This window comes from Mixophyes fleayi, chromosome 12 (genome assembly GCF_038048845.1).
Source record: "Mixophyes fleayi isolate aMixFle1 chromosome 12, aMixFle1.hap1, whole genome shotgun sequence".
Taxonomy (NCBI): Eukaryota; Metazoa; Chordata; class Amphibia; order Anura; family Limnodynastidae; genus Mixophyes; species Mixophyes fleayi.
The window spans coordinates 27,037,488-27,055,897 of NC_134413.1; the positions used below are offsets into that span (position 1 = coordinate 27,037,488).

An 18,410-nucleotide genomic window follows, 5' to 3' on the forward strand; every position below is an offset into this window, starting at 1 on the left:
ATGTTTGTTTGGATCATTGTTCACACTAAAGTTCGGACAGTCTGTCCCTCCAAAAACTTCAGTGTGGATGTACTCTGACACACAACAACACCCTAGCCAGATACGCTGATTATATTAAACTCCTAGTGACATTAAACCATAATATCAGAACTAATGGGTTCTTGCTGAGAACGACACTGACCCCAACTATTACAAATAAGGGCAGCACAGTGGCCTAGTGGTTAGCACTTCTGCCTTACAGCACTGGGTCATGAGTTCAATTCCCGACCATGGCCTTATCTGTGAGGAGTTTGCATGTGTGTGTTAGGGAACTTAGACTGTAAGCCCCAATGGGGCAGGGACTGATGTGAGTGAGTTCTCTGTACAGCGCTGTGGAATTAGTGGCGCTATATAAATTAATGGTGATGATGATGACGAAATAAGTACGTGACCCAATAGATTGTGGAATTTACTTAGGTGTAATGTTTCCAGAATATTTCCAAGTCTAAAGTGGCAAATTGGGATGAAAAATTCCTCCTCCACTCTTATTTGTAACCCTCTTATCATCAAATATCATTTCAAATATATAAGAACATGCATGTCTAAATTAAGGATAAATAATGGGCGATGTGATCATTAAGAATGCCACCTAAAAGATGGCAGATTTTCTTCTGCACCTTCTCATTAATTATGATGAAGTTTGTCTTAAAAAAAAACCACTGAAAGCACTATCAATAGTGAGTACCTAGTCACATTATGCTTTGTCATGCTTTCTGGAGAACAGGCGGATCTGATGACACGAGCAACATGTCATAAGTGAACTTTATTTCTAAATTGGACCATCTCACATTCAAGAAATCTTACATGTCAACTTTGGGATTGTTTTTTTCTTTTGCCCATTAAATATTTTACCTATATAGTCTTTCTACTATTTATAATAAAGTTGATTAAGTTGGGCAGACACAATTTAAATCAGCCACATGTAGCATCTGACAATGTTGTTTTTCTAATGTAACAGGAATGCAAGAGTCCCTACAATTAAATAGTATTTGACTCATCATATATGTTTTATCAATGATTATGGAGTTTCTTGAATTCTAAAGTGCTGAACCTTCAATTTTTGGAGCACACCACAAAAATATAGTTCAACTATTACGGCTAGATGCCAGTCTTTTGTATGATAAGTACAGTATGTTATATAGTATATTGTCTGTGAGATAAACTATCATTGTAAAAGTTTCATTATCCATTTTAAGGCAATATATTTTGTATACAGTATATACATCTTATTGAAGATAATTTTGACACTGGAAGATAACAACTCCTGCATACAAGTATTATGAGTTAAGGCTGTCAGAAAAAATACGGAGTATAATAATATTCAGAACACAGTATTAAATACTTCAGGACCAAAGAGGTTCTGCAGCAGACACATTAGCTTATACACTAATCCCAGAGATAAGTATATTTGTTTTATTGCTAATACTATAATAATCATACTAAGTGAATGCAATGTGTCTATGCAACTAATGACATACCCCCAATGTAACAGTGAATTTAAGGGCTGATACTCTTGAAGCTGACTTTTTTCTATAATCTTACAAACAGCTTTATCACCAGATAGCAGCTTTAACAGCACTGCCTTATCTGGCCTATTGAGCTTTTAGCCCACACGCCCTATAGGAGCCCGCTTATCAAAGGAGTGAGTTGTGAATTCGGCAGTAATGCTGATCTTGCCTAGCTTGGCCACAATAAAGTATTACTTTTAAAACCGATGAAGAACAAATGACCACATGACACCTATCAATCATATGGAATGTTTATAGTACAGCAAAGTTAACTCCTTGGGTACTGCTAAAATGTTTTAAATAAACAAACAGAACATACAAACAATGCTTTTTAATATTGACTCAATCAATTATATTTTACTTTCTTTACAATTTATAACATTATAAATAAGACACATGGTTTTATCTTTACTGAAAAGGCAAGATTGGGACCCAGCTTCTTCTAATTACTTCCGGAATTTGTATTATGGGGCACCTACACCATTGTTGGCAGGGGAAGGCTGGCAAAGATTAGCTCGGGGGTCAAGACTCGACTCAGCAGTCTGTCAGGAACAGTTTAAAGGAAAACAAATATAGGTGACCCACCCCAAGGTAGCCCACTATTGGACCGGTCCAGGGAGCAGATACCCCCTGCCCCCCAGCCCAGCCAGCTCCTGATTGTTGGACTATATTGATCCAATCTAATGGTCTGATAGGCTCCCACCCACATCCTTCCAAAAGCAGGCATGTCCTGAGATTTCTACACAGGGTGCTATTGAATTGCTGTGTAGGAGATCAGTATTTGTTGGCCTTTAGTGTTATAAACACATTTTTGAAAATGCCATGAATAATAATCAACTAGTAGTGCACTAGGTGCATTTTTTTTCCATTTACCTTGGTTCTTTTCAATGCACCCAATACACAATTGACAAGTACACATCACAAATAAATCATTAGATTGAGCACAACTGGGGGATGGGGGGTAAGGTCGGCAAGAGTTCTGCGAAAAGTAGACATGTCCTTTAGTAAGTAAAGTAGGCAGTAACTGTGAAGCTGGCCACACAGGCAGATTCTACTACTACACACGTGGGCCTGGTCGTTTAGTTCCTTAGAAAGAGACTACACACTGACATTCATTCAAAATTTGCTCAGCCAAATTCCACTTGGGACATTCAAACAGTCCTAAAATGCAGTAGTTTTGACATCAGTAAGATTCAATAAGATGATAGTTCAAGCAGGACCATAGAAAGTTTTTGAAGGGGTCCACAATGATTCCTGTGACCCCCCCCCATCACTTACATTGCTAGCTGACTGCTTACACTAAGGGGATTTGAAGCCCCAGAATGCCTTGTGTGTGAGGCAACGTGCTGGGGCTTCAAGGTTAGGTTTTGCTCAGGTAACATCAGACTTCCCTTCCTCTCTTAACAGAATTCAACCTCAGAGCTCCGGAATCCTGGCTCACACGCACAGCATTCTGGGGCTTCTAAATAATCCCTTGTGTGTCACTGGTCATAGAGCAGGGAGCTCATTAAGCTCTCTGCTGAGCATGGACATTGTAGAGGGGAACAGGGCCCCGGAGCAGCGTTGGTGGCAGCTAAACATATCAAGGGGTAAACGTAGCTTCGGGACCAACTATTGGATGATCTGAGGATGGAATCGTTACAAGTCATGAACACAAAACAACGGAGTAATGTTTTTACTAGGCATCATTTTGACACAGCTATTTAAAGGTGTGAGTTTTGTGCCAAGCTAATTTTTGGCTCCCTGTCACACTCCATGTGGAATGATTGCCAGGAGAAATGTGTTTTCTAGTTAGTAGTGTTCTATGCTTTTATGATTTCCAAGGGGTAGGGACATTGCTAAGGCTCACTACTAAGGGCCCAGGTCCAAAGCCTCAAACTTATTACCACAATATTTTTAATGTCAATGTTTTTTATTATTTCATTGATTAAGAATAACTTATTTGACATATATTTAGGCATTGCATTACTGCAACACCTGTCTAGCTGCAATAAACATATTTCTATTGATAACAAGATATTTTTAGTGGTGCTTGTAACTTGGTACCATTTGTGCATGGTAGGAGCAACAGGTCACCACTGGCCCAAGCCTTCTGAAAATGTAGCACGGTAGTTTAGTGGTTAGCACTTCTGCCTCACAGCACTGGGGTCATGAGTTTGATTCCCAACCATGGCCTTATCTGTGGCAAGTTTGTATGTTCTCCCCGTGTTTGCGTGGGTTTCCTCCAGGTGCTCCGGTTTACTCCCACAATCCAAAAACATACTGGTAGGTTAATTGGCTGCTATCAAATTGACCATAGTCTCTCTCGGTCTGTGTGTGTGCTAGGGAATTTAGACTGTAAGCCCAATGGGGCAGGGACTGATGTGAGTGAGTTCTCTGTACAGCGCTGCGGAATTAGTGGCGCCATATAAATAAATGATGATGATGATGATGAATGTAACAATGCCCTGGCCAAAAGAACGATACATTAAATATAAATGCCCCATGCCTTTCTACTGTATAAGCCTTTATTGACTGGAAACTGTCATGATTAATATGTCATTTATGGTGACAAGAGTAACAATGGACATGCTCTGATTGCATACAAGTAAAAAAGGGGTATTATGTATATTATTTTGGTGGATTTGTAAGTTACATAGTGTTCCGCAGCTCCATACGTTGAATAAGAACCAAATGTTGCAGAAATGACTTTGGCCATAAGGAGTAGCTGCATTTTCCACTCTTTTTCCCAACATTGATGAGGGAATGTGACCAAATATGTAAAGGAAAATACTTGTTTCAGATAGTAAAACTGCAAATTCGTTTTTTCGTATTTTGCATTTGTTGTATATTATTATTATAATTAATACCATTTATTTATATAGTGTCCACATATTACACAACACTTTACAGATAATGTTCAATCAGTCACATTATTCCCTGCACCAGTGGAGCTCACACTCTAAGGGCTAGATTTACTAAACGGCGGGTTTGAAAAAGTGGAGATGTTGCCTATAGCAACCAATCAGATTCTAGCTGTCATTTGTTTAGTACATTCTACAAAATGACAGCTGGAATCTGATTGGTTGCTATAGGCAACATCTCCACTTTTTCAAACCCGCAGTTTAGTAAATATACCCCTAATTCCCTACAGACTTACAATGTCATACTGTAGTTAAAGGTATGTCATTTATCTATGCACCAATTTGTTATTGAATTGTCTACTTTCATTTTAGAAGTAACAAGAAGGTGAAGGACTGGAAGCCAAATAAGGGGCCAACGATAATTATGCGTGACCCCGTCTTTAGGTTTGAGGCCCAAAGTTTCTAATGGCAGCTCTGCCCACAATGCTTTAGAATTCAGTGATAACTTCTACGATAATTGGCTGAAAATCGTTTTTTTGTCAGCCCTACCTATGCCAAAGCCTGACTTCAGAATGTAACTGTTACGGTGTAGCAGACGTCAGCAGAGATACTGAGGTAAGGTCAACAAGCCTTCCCCAAATCCAGCAGCTCCCACAGAAAATATGTGAATTCAGCACTATCACCAAGTATAATTAATGTAAATAAACAGAGGTAGAACAAATTAAGAAATGTAAAGTATACGGGTTGGGATTTCCTAATGACAATTGAAACATATTATATGCATCATCATTGGTAATTAGCTCTATAACGAAAACAGAGTAGCAGGCGATTAAGATACTTTGTACATTTTAACTGTAAAACACTGTTGTGTGTATAATATTCACTATTTACTGAGTCTGGTGACTAAAGATAACAATAAACATATTACTGAACTCATAATATTAAAGCTTAGTTATTAAACACACAGCAACTCCGGTCAGTATATTTTTAGAGAGTATATATTTTATAGGTAAACGTAGAGATATGAAAATTGTTATTATCTAAATACTGAGAGATGATTTAGGTACATTTGTATAATATCATTAAAAAATTATTTTTTACATGATTGAATAAGCTGCAAAAATACGTTCTTTGGACTGTGTTTTTGTGTGGTTATAAAATTATCTCTTTACAATTTGTGGATTTATATTGTTCTTATACTTTTTTTTATCCATTTGTTGCCAAATAAAGTCCCTCCCCCCCCCCATAATCCTAGTCCATGTACCTTTATATACAACTATATATATAATATATATTTTTTATTTATTAGATTACATCTTCAAATACATTGATTTTACATTTGGCTATCTCTAGCTCAATGGAAACAAATAGGAAATAGGACTTTACCTTGTTCTATCCAGCTCAACCCTTACACTGGGTCCAAAGTCACCGCCACAATAGAAAGGATGAAGTAACGCTTGGGGACAAAGGAGAAAGGACAGCTGAAAAAAAGGTCACAAATGCACTTTCACCCAGCACTCTACATGTCGCAGGCTCAGGACCCGCCCATGTTACCAAAATAAAATTATCAGTAAGTGAGCAGGGACATTCCTGAGGTGTGGAGATACTCTCTCTATAAGCGAGGAGCGTACAGTCAGCTGTGGAATGCCACGGACACTGTGTCAGTCACTGTGCTGGCAGGAGCTGGCAGGACACATGCTTTTCTACAGGGATGCAATTTCCTCCAAGCATTAGGCTGTGTTTATTCAAAGAACCATCATCCAATAAAAAAATATTGGGCCTGATTCATTAAGGATCTTAACTTAAGAAACTTCTTATTTCAGTCTGCTGGACAAAACCATGTTACATTGCAAGGGGTGCAAATTAGTATTCTGTTTTGCACATAAGTTAAATACTGCCTGTTTTTTCATGTAGCACACAAATACTTGATAGCTTATTTGTACACTGAAATTTAAAGTTGATATTTGTGTGCTACATGAAAAAACAGGCAGTATTTAACTTATGTGCAAAACAGAATACTAATTTGCACCCCTTGCATTGTAACATGGTTTTGTCCAGGAGACTGAAATTGTGTGGATTGTTATTTTTAAAATATTGACAGTGTCTATTAATAGTTAATTAGAGCCCAATGTAATTTATTTTCGTTCTTTAGGTAATGTGGGTGGAGGTGTGTGGGCTATTAATTTAATGGTGAGTGTGAGGACTAGTCATTTAACAGTGGGTGGAAGATATTAATTTATTAGTTGGGTGATGGTGGGGGCTATTTATTTTAATAGGTGGAGGGTCATGGTAGTGCCAATTAATTTAAGGTGGAGTGAATTAACTATTTATTTAATGCCTGTGTGGTTTGGGGGCCAATAATTGAATGTGAGGCTGAGTTTGGGGCGAAGGAGGTCTATTTGTTAAATGTGAATACCAATTATTTAATGTCTGAATTGTTTGGGAGGGGGGGGGGGGGGAAATAGGTCTATTTATTAAATGTGATTGCAATTAATTTAATGTCAAGGCTGGTTGTATGTAGGGAGGGCTATTTATTAAACGTGGGTGTTATTGATATAATGTTGGGGTTCGTATGAGGGTTAACTCATTGCTAGGCTCTCCATATTTCATGTATCTAATCCCCTCTCCAAACAGCGCCCCAACATTCCAGGATGCAGAAAAGCAGCAAGTGAGCTACACATACCAGCAGAAGGTAGTGAGGGAAAACTGCAAGAACAGGTAAGAGAGAGCATGACTCTCTGCCAACTGTCCTGATTTTGGGGGACTGTCCAGGTTAGTTAGGACTTTGTCCCCACTGCAAGGACAGTTATCGAATTCCCATAAAAAAAATAAAAAAAATTAATTCACTATGCTACCAAATGAAAGCCTAATGAAAATAATGTATAAAAGGAGAATTCAACTCAATGAAAATATAAAAATGAATCCAACTAATGGTGTAAACTACCTCCAAGGGGATTGTTAAATTCATGTACTTTAGCAATTATTCCATTCAATTTTGCATTGTGGTGTTAAACATCCTGATTTTCGGTGTGCAGTTGGAAACCACATTTTGTGCGCATGGAAATATTATATAAAGGACCAGCAGCACTATCTGTTTCCCAGATGTGTCAATAAAATAAAAACATAAGAAGAAAAACTCTACAAGCAACACAGCCCAGAGGCTTGTTGGACTATATAAAGTAAAAGCAGAGTTTATGAACCTCCTCCGTGACGAGTACCATATTCTTGTACAGGATTACCAATTATCCCTTTATCTCAGCCAATGTTCATCTTGGGCTCCCTTATTGCATTATGTCTATGCCTACTTGGCAAGTAAATCGCCCTTTTGCTTTGTTAATATGTAATTCTTTACCAATGGAGAAAGCTGATTTTTAAATCTTCTCATTCGTTGTTCCCCTTCTTTTAATAAGCAAAATATGGTTCAGAGAAATCTTCTGGAAAAAGATCAGCATGTGGCCAAATTCTAAACTAAAATAAAAATGTGGTAGATTTCTCCTAGTAAATGGTGAAGGGACTGCAATGTATTACAGTTAGAGCCTCTTATCTACTCAATCAAACTAGCTAGAAACCGCACACTATACATACCATTAGTAGGATTTACAGATATACAGTATCAAATAATTAAGATGCATTTATAGTCATTTTTTTTACATAGCGCCACTAATTCCGCAGCGCTGTACAGAGAACTCACATCTGTCCCTGGCCCACTGGAGCTTACAGTCTAAATTTCCTAATATACCCACAGAGAGAGAGCCAAAGGTCAATTTGATAGTAGCCAATTAACCTACCAGTATGTTTTTGGAGTGTGGGAGACAACCAGAGTACCCAGAGAAAAATCACGCAATCACAGGAAGGCCATGGTCGGGAATCGAACTCATAACCCCGTGCAGTGAGGCAGAAGTGCTAACCACTAAGCCACCGTGCTGCCCCATTCACACACCAGATAGAGAAAATAATTCAGTTGTTCAATGTTGAGGGCCGTCTGGTCATCATTATCATGGTCAAATAAAACACTTTCTGCTCCTGAGGTCCGGTGTACAGTTACCTTGTGTATTAATTCCTCTTGTATACTGACAGAGCGAGAGTGCAGAGAGGAGAGAGAGAGAATGTTTATCTAAGTGAGATCCCTGCTGCTGTGTGACCGGTCCTATAACACTTACATTGTACAGGTAGTAGACACAACTATTCAGTCTCATTGCTCCATTCACATAGGGTATGTTGGGAAGAACAAAAAGTAGTCTGAGGAGACTATAAAGAGAACAATATTATCTCATTCTTAGTAGCCAAAGTGCTAAAAGATAATTTGATCCTTTTTTAATGATTTAGTCCAGTTGATAAAGGATTTGAAAATCATTATTTTTTTCGGCTGGAAATAAAACATTCTAAAACATTTGTAATATACTTATGACAGGAACGCAGAAAATCTCTTTATTAAGGGATTTCACACACCCCTCCCACCTACTAACTCTGTTTAACTACAATATATTCATCATCATCACCATTTATTTATATAGCGCCACTGATTCCGCAGCGCTGTACAGAGAACTCACTCACATCAGTCCCTGCCCCATTGGAGCTTACAGTCTAAATTCCCTAATATACACACACGGGTCAATTTGTTAGCAGTCAATTAACCTACTACCGACTTCATTTACACTTTTCATTCTAATCTCTTAAAATACTGCTAATTCCAGCCTCATTTATGTATCGAGTGAATCATGAGAGTGAGAGGACATCAGGGGGTATATTTACTAAGCTGCTGTTTTGAAAATGTGGAGATGTTGCCTATAGCAACCAATCAGATTCTAGTTATTATTTATTTAGTACAATCTACAAAATGACAGCTAGAATCCGATTGGCTGCTAAAGGCAACATCTCCACTTTTTCAAACCTGCAGTTTAATAAATATACCCCTAGGACTGTTTTTTTACATGTCTCACTTTTGTGCGCTTAAGTATTTTATTACAAGAGTACTTGGGTTGAAAAAACATAAAAAAAAAAAAAAAGCACTCTACAACCCTTCAATCTCATTTAAATATCTCATCCCACAATACCAGGAGCAGTTCCACAAAGGTAGGAACACTATGTTCCATAATAGCACTTGCTCTGCAGAGACACATTTTCTGCACTTTCTTAACTGACCCCTTCATTGTCTTTTAATCTGACAAATTATCTAGCCATGGTCTGGCATGGTATTCCTTGTGTTTCATAATCTACAAACAGCTGCTCTAACAAGTAAAACCTCTATACAATTTATCCAGGCGTAGAACTAAAATAGAAACACGCACATGTGAAAATGTACACACAGCAGTCAATTGTTCCATACAAAGTTAAGACTAAAAGTAATAACACTGCATAGTCATGTGAGTTTCATTGGTTCAAGTGGAACTTTTACTTATATTTCAAGTCAGCAGAACAAAAATACAAATACAGGGTAAACAAATATAAAAACTATGCTGATATATCTCTAGAAGAGAGGAGCCATCTGTCGTGGGTCATCAGGCAGAACGCTGACGGAGTCCTCTGCTCTCCCACACAACATGCACAGCATGGTGTACTCCTGAAATAAAACAGAATTATGGTAATATGGCAGCCTTGGTCCTCTGAGCCACTCTTGTATTTTATTTTTTACCAACAATTTTCATTAATATAATGGTAAAGCGTTTGTCACAGGCTAGAGCAGTGTGAGGAGGACAGGGATGAAGGCAGAATTTTGAGCTTCTATTTGAAGCTAGTCTCAGGCTAGAGATACAAGAGCTCTCAGGTGCCTGTATGTTGTAGCAATTTCACTGCTTAGGTTATCCTCCAGGATGCAAAATAGCGCTGAATTCCATTCGCACGGGCAGAGATACAGTGATCTCAGCATTGTGCTTATACCTGCTAACTCAGGGGCGGAATTTAGACTTTTTTTTGTTAAGAAGGGGGAAATAGAGATTTAGCATATACCTGACGATTCCGGCACTCTGATTGGTGGATAGGTCCAGCCATTAACGAGAGTGTGGAGACCTCCCGCTACTCTGATTGGTGAATTTTCAGTTCATAGTCAGTAACTGTTTGGCGCACACAGCATGGCTATGTCATGTGATCGCAACACAACTGGAGTGGCAGGGCAGCATTCTCTGCCCGCTTTTCGGCCCATGGCACATTTATGTAGTATGTGGGTGTTGGCAACATGCCCCCTACTAGGGGGGGGAAAGCAATCATCCCATCTGGATTCGTCATTGTGCTAACAGTAGGAAAACAGAGTGTATAAGCTCTTATTTGTTCAAAATAAGTCCCAGATTTAAAAACAAGGTAATAACATGAATGTGCTATAGCCCATCACTCCAAATCATTTATCAGACTAATGTAAGGATGAGGCTGATGAAAGTAAAAGTTAGGTTAGTTGCTCTGGTTTACACAAGTATGCTGTAATATGGAATCCCTGCTCAAATGATTGCATGGTTTCCTAATAATTATCTTGTGTCTTACAGATTAAATGAAAAGCAATGAATATATTGCAAATTAAATAAATCATTTATGTGTGTCAGTTTCTCTTCAGCATTTACAATTTACTGGGTTCCTGAATGAGCAGTAGTTGCTGTAGCTAACAGAGGTCACTGACTGCCATCTTCTGCACCAACGTCAGCAGTCAGAGCCAATTATGAGGTCTGTTTTTACATTAACTTGAAAAAGGTTGACTAGTACTAGCTGCAGACAAGGTGATGTGTTAATGTCTTACAACCAAAACACAAAAAGTGTATTCCTATAGAGGGCGCTCATGGCCTGTAAGAAATAACATCAATAATATTTATACCATTAACTCGGAGATGGCTGTTACTAAAGAATGACTGTGTCTAGTGCTGATGCAATTTGCTGATGCAATTTTTGCAGGAAGATGATGTGTTAATTAATACAGCGTTTGTCAGTGTTGTAATTCAACCATAGGAAACCGCAGAATAACTAATAATCAGTGTTTCATTCGTATCATTGTTATCTATTTCATAGGTCCCATATTCATTTAATTATATAATAACACGGGTTTGTATCGCAATTATGAAGTCAGCCAGTTCTATGTAAGTATATTGTAAGTGGGAGGTTCTGTGTATCTCTACATATCCCCAACGTAAAATCCATAGTTTGACTGATGCTTTGTCTGTACTCAGTGGATACTGCCACCAGCTGAATAAAACCAATGGGTCTTGTACACATACTTTCCAACTGTTTTCATGTTAGCCTCACCTTACCAAGGAAGCATATTAGTTTATGTCTCACCTATACAGGTGCCTGGAGATTTGGGAAGTGTATACAAGGGATTAATATCATAGTAACTTACAGAACCCGCTGTGGACAGGGTCTATCTCAACACATTCAGTACCAAATCATGACAAGCTCCAAGCAGGATCAGATGCTGCAAATTACTCTGATGTTAAATAGCCTATGTTATACACTGCATATATCGCCAGATGACACGTTTCCATGTATGCATACCTATGCTAGTTTAAAGTCAGGAAATTATTTTAACTATAGCAGAAAAGAAATATAGTGCAGACTGGAGTACTTGAAGCCTATAGTGTTAAAGATATACAACTAAGGAGAACTCTACAAGGAATATCCTGTGATTACCAAACACTTGCAAAATTGTGAAATAAAAACAGGGAAACTATCACATAACTCTGCAAAAATGTGTCTAGATTCCTTATATATGAATAATCGAGTGTTTAAATGATTTCTGTACATCCTATGGGTTTTACTCGTACATGCCAACTCTCCAGGAATTTGCAGGAGACTCCCGAATTCCAGGTAGGTCTCCCGAAAGAGCTGGCGATTCTCCCGAATCTGCCCACTTCACTAAATTAGAGCCAGCATGTACGGGCGGAGAGGGTGTGGCTTTGTGATTTGCATAATTTTGGCCCCGCCCCCAGTAATGCATTACTTGTTTGGGGTCTTTTTACCACTGTTAAAAGAATCAAAACAGGCATTCCATCACTGGGGGCGGGGCCAAAATGACATGATTCATGAAGCCCCACCCCCTCCGCCCATACACTCCTCGTGCCCTCCAGGCACTCCCGGGCCCGGCCAACATAAGGTTGGCAAGTATGGTTTTACTTTTCAAAGTGTTTGCGGTTGGTCTACCAGACATAAAGGTGCCAATTGCTGTGTGATTTCTTAACATGCATGTTCTGTACCTGATACTCGTCCACCACACTGAAGGTATATTCGTGCTTTGCGATCACATGGTGACAATTTTTACACACATCTGTAAAACAAATAATAATATTAAGAGCTGTCCTCCTCACCCTTACTTATTGAAGGTATTCCCGTCTCCTGCACACAGTGGCTGCCGCCATTCTGTGGTCTGGTTAGCGCTGACTGGAATGCCTGGCAGCAGTTATTGATAGATTCGCACTCGGCATTATCGATAGATCTGCATTGAGAGGTGAATTCATTCAAAGACCTCCGTGGTGTCTATGGTTACTGTCCAACTGCTGCGGTCTGGGACTGTCAGCGGAGGGTGGGGTTTAATCACTAAAAAAATTATATTTTGTGGTGGCCTTCTTAAACTTTATTATGCAGCACATCTACTATGAGGTATCTTAGTGTATACATATCATCTTTCAGCTGCTCATTTTAATCTACAAAACTTGCTTCCAGTCTGAAACATATATAACAGTCTGTGATTCATATTCCAAGATGTAGTTGGATCTTTGCAACGTAAAGCAAAGTAACTTCAAGGGCACCCAGTGAATCTTGGGAAGATGTCAATGTTCATGAAAAAAAGTTTTCAGAATTAAAAGGTCAATAGTCATAAACTACATTCTAATCCAGTAAGTAAATACATCTTTAAATATTCACAAGTGTATGTAAAAGTCCCTCAAACCATCAGAAGAGTCAAAGGGGTTAGATTTACTGTAGCTGGGATTAGGACTGATAATGATGTATGCATAATTAAATGTTTGGGGTAGACTAAGGGCTAGATTTACTAAGCTGCGGGTTTGAAAAAGTGGGGATGTTGCCTATAGCAACCAATCAGGTTCTAGCTTTCATTTATTTAGTACATTCTACAAAATGACAGCTAGAATCTGATTGGTTGCTATAGGCAACATCCCCACTTTTTCAAACCTGCAGCTTAGTAAATCTAGCCCTAAAGCTTCTAAATAGTGTACATTTTAGCTATCATTTATCTAGTATATTCTCGAACATCATAACTATAATCCTCCACTTTTACTTTTTAGAAGGTTTTGTCAATCTACCCAAAAATGTTTGACTATCTTAATTCAAGGTGCTGTCAACCATTTCCGACATTAAAAAGTTCTGCCAAAAAAGGGCCAATGTAGGGTCTTTCATTAGGATTAAACATGGGAAGATTTATGTCCACAGGCAAAGGCCCTAATCAATCACATCTCAAGTATCTATAATCTCACAAAACTTTTCAACATATATTTATGAGTTTTATTATATCACCTTTATGCAATTAGCTTTATACCACAGCCCTGAAATACACTGTGCACGTGATGTAGTTTGACCATGGACTGAAAACAGAGCAGGCATTGAACTCATTGATTCTGGCACCAACATATCTCCCTGTTCTAATAGAAGCATTCAGTAATATCCACTGTATTCCCAGCATGAATAATATTGCATGTTATGATGTGAACAGAGCTGGTGCGCTGGCATCAAGATCAATGATTCTGATATCTGCTCTGTGTTCAGTCTGCTGTGCATGTGGCCAGTTTGGAATTTCAAGACTGTGGAGTAAACAAGCCCTGTGCACCTGTCATGCAGTTAGTGAGCATTAATAGTACATCCTGAGTACAGCCCGACTGCACTGTACAATTATCACATACCGTTATTGTGAGAATCAGCCGGAAAACTATGTCTATCCTTCTCTGCCATCTATCCTGTGATCCTAATCTCATGTCATCAGAACCATCTCCCACTTATAAAGAGCACAGAAACATTTATATAAAAGAGTAAGAAGGGTATTTTATGTGCAAGGGATGGAGTTCAGATAGATGAGGCTCATACCCAGGATCCTGATGTCCTAAAAATACACAAAATCCCTTGTTTTAAAAACACATGACCCAGGTGATCCTCAGACACCTTTGGTCAGGTAGAATCATGCAATGTAACACTTTAACCGTAACCCATTCAGTCCTATTGGTGAACCTAGATCAAGCTCCAAACATAGTCAGTCCTAACAGATCCTTCTTCCACATATTCTAAATTGTAGGAAACATTCACACTGCGTAATTAGTACCAATAGTGATGTCACAGACAGTTTCTCGAGAGCAAACATCGCATGTTCACACTCTGCTTAGTACCTATGAGTAGTTATTTCTAGCCCAGAATTCAGCTAACTCTGCTAACTTAATGCAGATATGCAAAAATATGAATGCGTAAGAAATATATGGCTGTAACTCAGGAAAATTGCCCTCAGCTCACGACCAACCTACACCCACAGTAGTTCATCCAATGTTTGTATATACTGGGAGCCTTCTAAACAGCACAAAAACACTGTTCTTCAGGGGCATAATAAACACAGTAAGGTGGGAGATTGATGAAACGACCCTGCCACAGACTCAAATAGAAGGTACCACTGTGTTATCTGCAGAATACGAGAAAGTGGAGTACTTATGCAAATAAATATAATAAAGTATTTCAAAGTTATATCTTTGAAGACCTACTATAGTGAAAACCATTGTAATGATTTTTAATATAGCTGCTTATTAAACGTATCAAAACTGTTCAGGGAAGGTTTCAATTGCTTTTAATTAATTCATTTTAACGGGTTATTATCCCTCGTGTGAGGAGTTCACTATTCCATTAACACTTCCTAATATACAGTATATAACATTCTGGGAAACGGAACGCACTTACGATCAAATGTAATAATCTCCTCTCCATCCTCTTCATCCGTCGTTCTATTGGCAATGAGCACAAAGTCCCGCGTACTACACTTGGCACAACTGACATAATTCAGCAAGAAGGAGCCCGTCTCCAAACAGGTATTACCCTAAGAAATACATAGACACAAATGTATATGAGGGCTGTGACTTCCAGCTATATACACAAAATAATCACAATGCGCACAGAATATGATAGAATACGTTAAACATTTTAAGCCCAGTTAACTCTTTATCAGACTTACTCATATTATTATCCTTTATTTATAGGGCACCACAAGATTTCCGCATCGCCGTACAAAGTACAAACAATGGACCATACTGGGTAAAATAGTACAGAACAATAAGCAAAAAAATACCTCCTAAAGCTCCAAGCATAGCTAGTATAGTGAAGATGGAGCAGAAGAATAGGTATAGAGACATGAGGGAAGAGGGCCCTGCTCGTAAGAGCTTACATCCTAAAGGAAGGGCAAACAGACAGCAAACATATAGAGTCAGTGGAGGGAATAATACACAACAGGAGCGAGTGGCGGGGCAGCAGAGGAGTGGGGGGGGGGGGGGGGGGGGGGGGGGAGAGAATGACCATGGAGAGATGGTTAGATGGATAGCTGGTAGGTTATCCACCTAACCATATCATCTTAGGTGGCTCATATCATATTACAGCTAATGTAGGTAGGTACATTACTACATATGGATTGCTTGTGCCATGGTGACCAATTTTGCTAATGTAGCTTGCTCAATAGTTCTGTAATATATCATACGTAGGTTCCCTATATCATAAATCACATAGAAACATAGAATTTGAGGGCAGGTAAGAAACACATGGCCCAGCTAGTCTGCCCATTTACCTATGTTCACCTCCAATTCTATTTAATTGTTATTTCTATTTAAGGCTATTCTTATTTCTATCCCAAGCATGTTTAAATTGATGTACTGTATTAGCCTCTACCACCTCTGATGGGAGGCTATTCCACTTAAGTACTACCCTTTCTGTGAAGTAATTTTTCCTCATATTACCTCTGAATTTACTTTCTTACAGTATCAGCGCATTTCCTCCTGTTCTAGTACTTCTCTTCCTTTGAAGAATGATTCCCTCCTGCACTTTGTTAAATCCTTTTATATATTTTGGTCTCACTGCAGATTTATGTGCTGGCTACTAGCAGGGGAGATTCTTTAATAGCTACAATGTTGAATTAAGGTCTCTCTAGCTATCAAAACAACGTACTTCCCATGATCCTTTGCTAATTATGATTTGACAATTGTAGACACTGCTCCATGTGATCTACAACAAACAGATTGTTTTAGGTGTTCAACTTGTGCCGTCAATGTCCATTAGACAGACTTTATCACCGATAGGGGGAGATACAATTACTGGTGAACTCATGTAAGAGCCTCGCGGGAGGTTCAGCCACAGGATGTTCAGTGATTATATTTGCCTGTACCTGGTAAGAGATGTGACCAAAAATAAGCAATTACCATCACATTGTGCATTCGAAGCTTGTGCTTAATTGAACTCGCCCCTTAGTCTGAAAGATGATGTTGTAAAGTCCTGTACATACAGTTTCTTATTTGTTGTGCTGTGTGGGGATTTTTTAGTTTTTGAATGTGATGTGAATGTGCTTTAAATACAAGGACAAATAGAAAGTTTTGACATTACATTTAGTATACTTTTAAAATGCCTGTATGAGCCCACAGTGTTAACCATTAAACTTGGTAGGCACATTTATTGTGCAGGGTTACAATAGCAGTGGATTCTTAATGCAACCCTGATGGATGGATTACTGATTATATTAAGCTTTCATCTTCAGTAATATGGAACAACTACCGGATTAACTCAGCATGTGTGGTGGCCCCATACTCTTTGCATGGTCCACCTACCTCAGTGTCAGAACTATAGGAGGTGGGCTATTCCTGCGGCCCCTGCTCTTCAGGGGCCTCTCCTGCGCTTTGCATCTGTTGGACAGCATCAGCTCTGAAGAGACTCCCACTCTCAAAGGAGCAGAGCGGGGCAAACGAGGGGCTAGAGCAGCATCTCTGGGTACCTACCCAAATTCTGCGATGGGGCCTAGTGATGAAGCGTTCTACCCTTACCCTACACCAGGCCTGGTCAAACTGTGCCTCTACGAGTGTTGTGAAACTATAAGTGCCAGCATGCCCTGCCAGCCATCGGCTGACTATCTACTTGCAAAGCATGCTGGGTGGGCTTCACAACACCTGGACAACCATAATGGACAAAAGACCCATTGTTACATGACAAAATCATCCCACCACTATCTGCAATATCACAGCACTGATAGAACTACTCACAGATCTATTTATCATAGCTACTATCACTGTAAAATATATATATATTCCAATCACATGTGAATAAGTATCTAAGCATGATCTGCACAATAATGGATTTGTGGACTTTTTAGCACTACAATCTCCATCATGTCATGTTTCCTCAATAATATTTACATAATACTCTTAAATAACAATTTACAAAACTCAGAAAAAAGATGGTGCGAATTGCATTTAAAAAGCATAAAAGGGGAACTGTCAATAGTGAAAAACTGGGACACGTCCAGTTACAAATTTTTAAAAGTTGGGACTGTCCCTGGAAAGTAGGGACAGTTGGCAGCTGTGAGCTGAACATGGGGCATTGCATCATCACTCCTCAGTGGCACTGACACCCTCCCTGCTCTCACCCGGTCCGGGTACTCCTGCTGCACACACCCTCCGCACATGGCACCGCCCTTCCGCGTCAGACGCGAGCAGGAATGATAATGATTGTTAATATCGACCTGTGATAAATATTGTCTAAGTGACAATCAGACTGTAGGAAACATACAGCTGTTCCGGGCCCGCAAACACCGCGAGATGTCAGAGACGGCGCAGTGCGTCCACATGACCACAAGGGGGCGCTGTGCCGATAGAGCGCAATAAGCTCACCTAATAAGGAGAGGTTCTGTGCTGTAGATACAAAGTGACAATCTCAAATACTTTTCTTATATAATCATACACTAATGTTATTTCGATTGCAAACTTTTTATAAGCGTGTTGTTTTTTACCCACAACCTGTATTTATCGTTCATAAGAAAGGCTGCTGCGTCTTTTCCTATACAGACTCGGCACCCTCTAGCTTAAATTAT

General features: G+C 39.1%; 2 protein-coding genes across 2 annotated transcripts in view; both read right to left on the reverse strand.

Annotated features, from left to right (window-relative positions):
• The window catches only part of LOC142108670 (spectrin beta chain, erythrocytic-like), an 80,287-nt gene extending 74,336 nt beyond the window's left edge, over nucleotides 1-5,951 (reverse strand). The window contains exon 1 of the mRNA XM_075192493.1: nucleotides 5,777-5,951. The gene's annotated coding sequence lies outside the window, so the exon portion shown is untranslated. The remainder of the gene's footprint in view (nucleotides 1-5,776) is intronic.
• A 3,803-nt stretch (nucleotides 5,952-9,754) lies between these two features.
• On the reverse strand, nucleotides 9,755-18,147 carry CHURC1 (churchill domain containing 1). Its single transcript, XM_075191793.1, has 4 exons — nucleotides 17,967-18,147; nucleotides 15,251-15,386; nucleotides 12,559-12,629; nucleotides 9,755-9,950 (listed from the first exon to the last, which is right to left on the reverse strand). Exons 1-4 carry the CDS (start codon nucleotides 18,003-18,005, stop codon nucleotides 9,858-9,860), a joined length of 339 nt encoding a protein of 112 aa, XP_075047894.1. The 5' UTR covers nucleotides 18,006-18,147; the 3' UTR covers nucleotides 9,755-9,857.
• Between the last annotated feature and the right edge of the window lie 263 nt (nucleotides 18,148-18,410).

Coding starts and splice junctions, on each gene's coding strand:
- CHURC1 (XM_075191793.1), bottom strand. CDS start 18,005: ATGTGCGGAGGGTGTGTGCAGCAGGAGTACCCGGACCGG. Junction 12,630..15,250: donor GGAGATTATTACATTTGATC/GTAAGTGCGTTC, acceptor TTTGTTTTACAG/ATGTGTGTAAAAATTGTCAC. Junction 9,951..12,558: donor GTGTGGTGGACGAGTATCAG/GTACAGAACATG, acceptor GTTTTATTTCAG/GAGTACACCATGCTGTGCAT.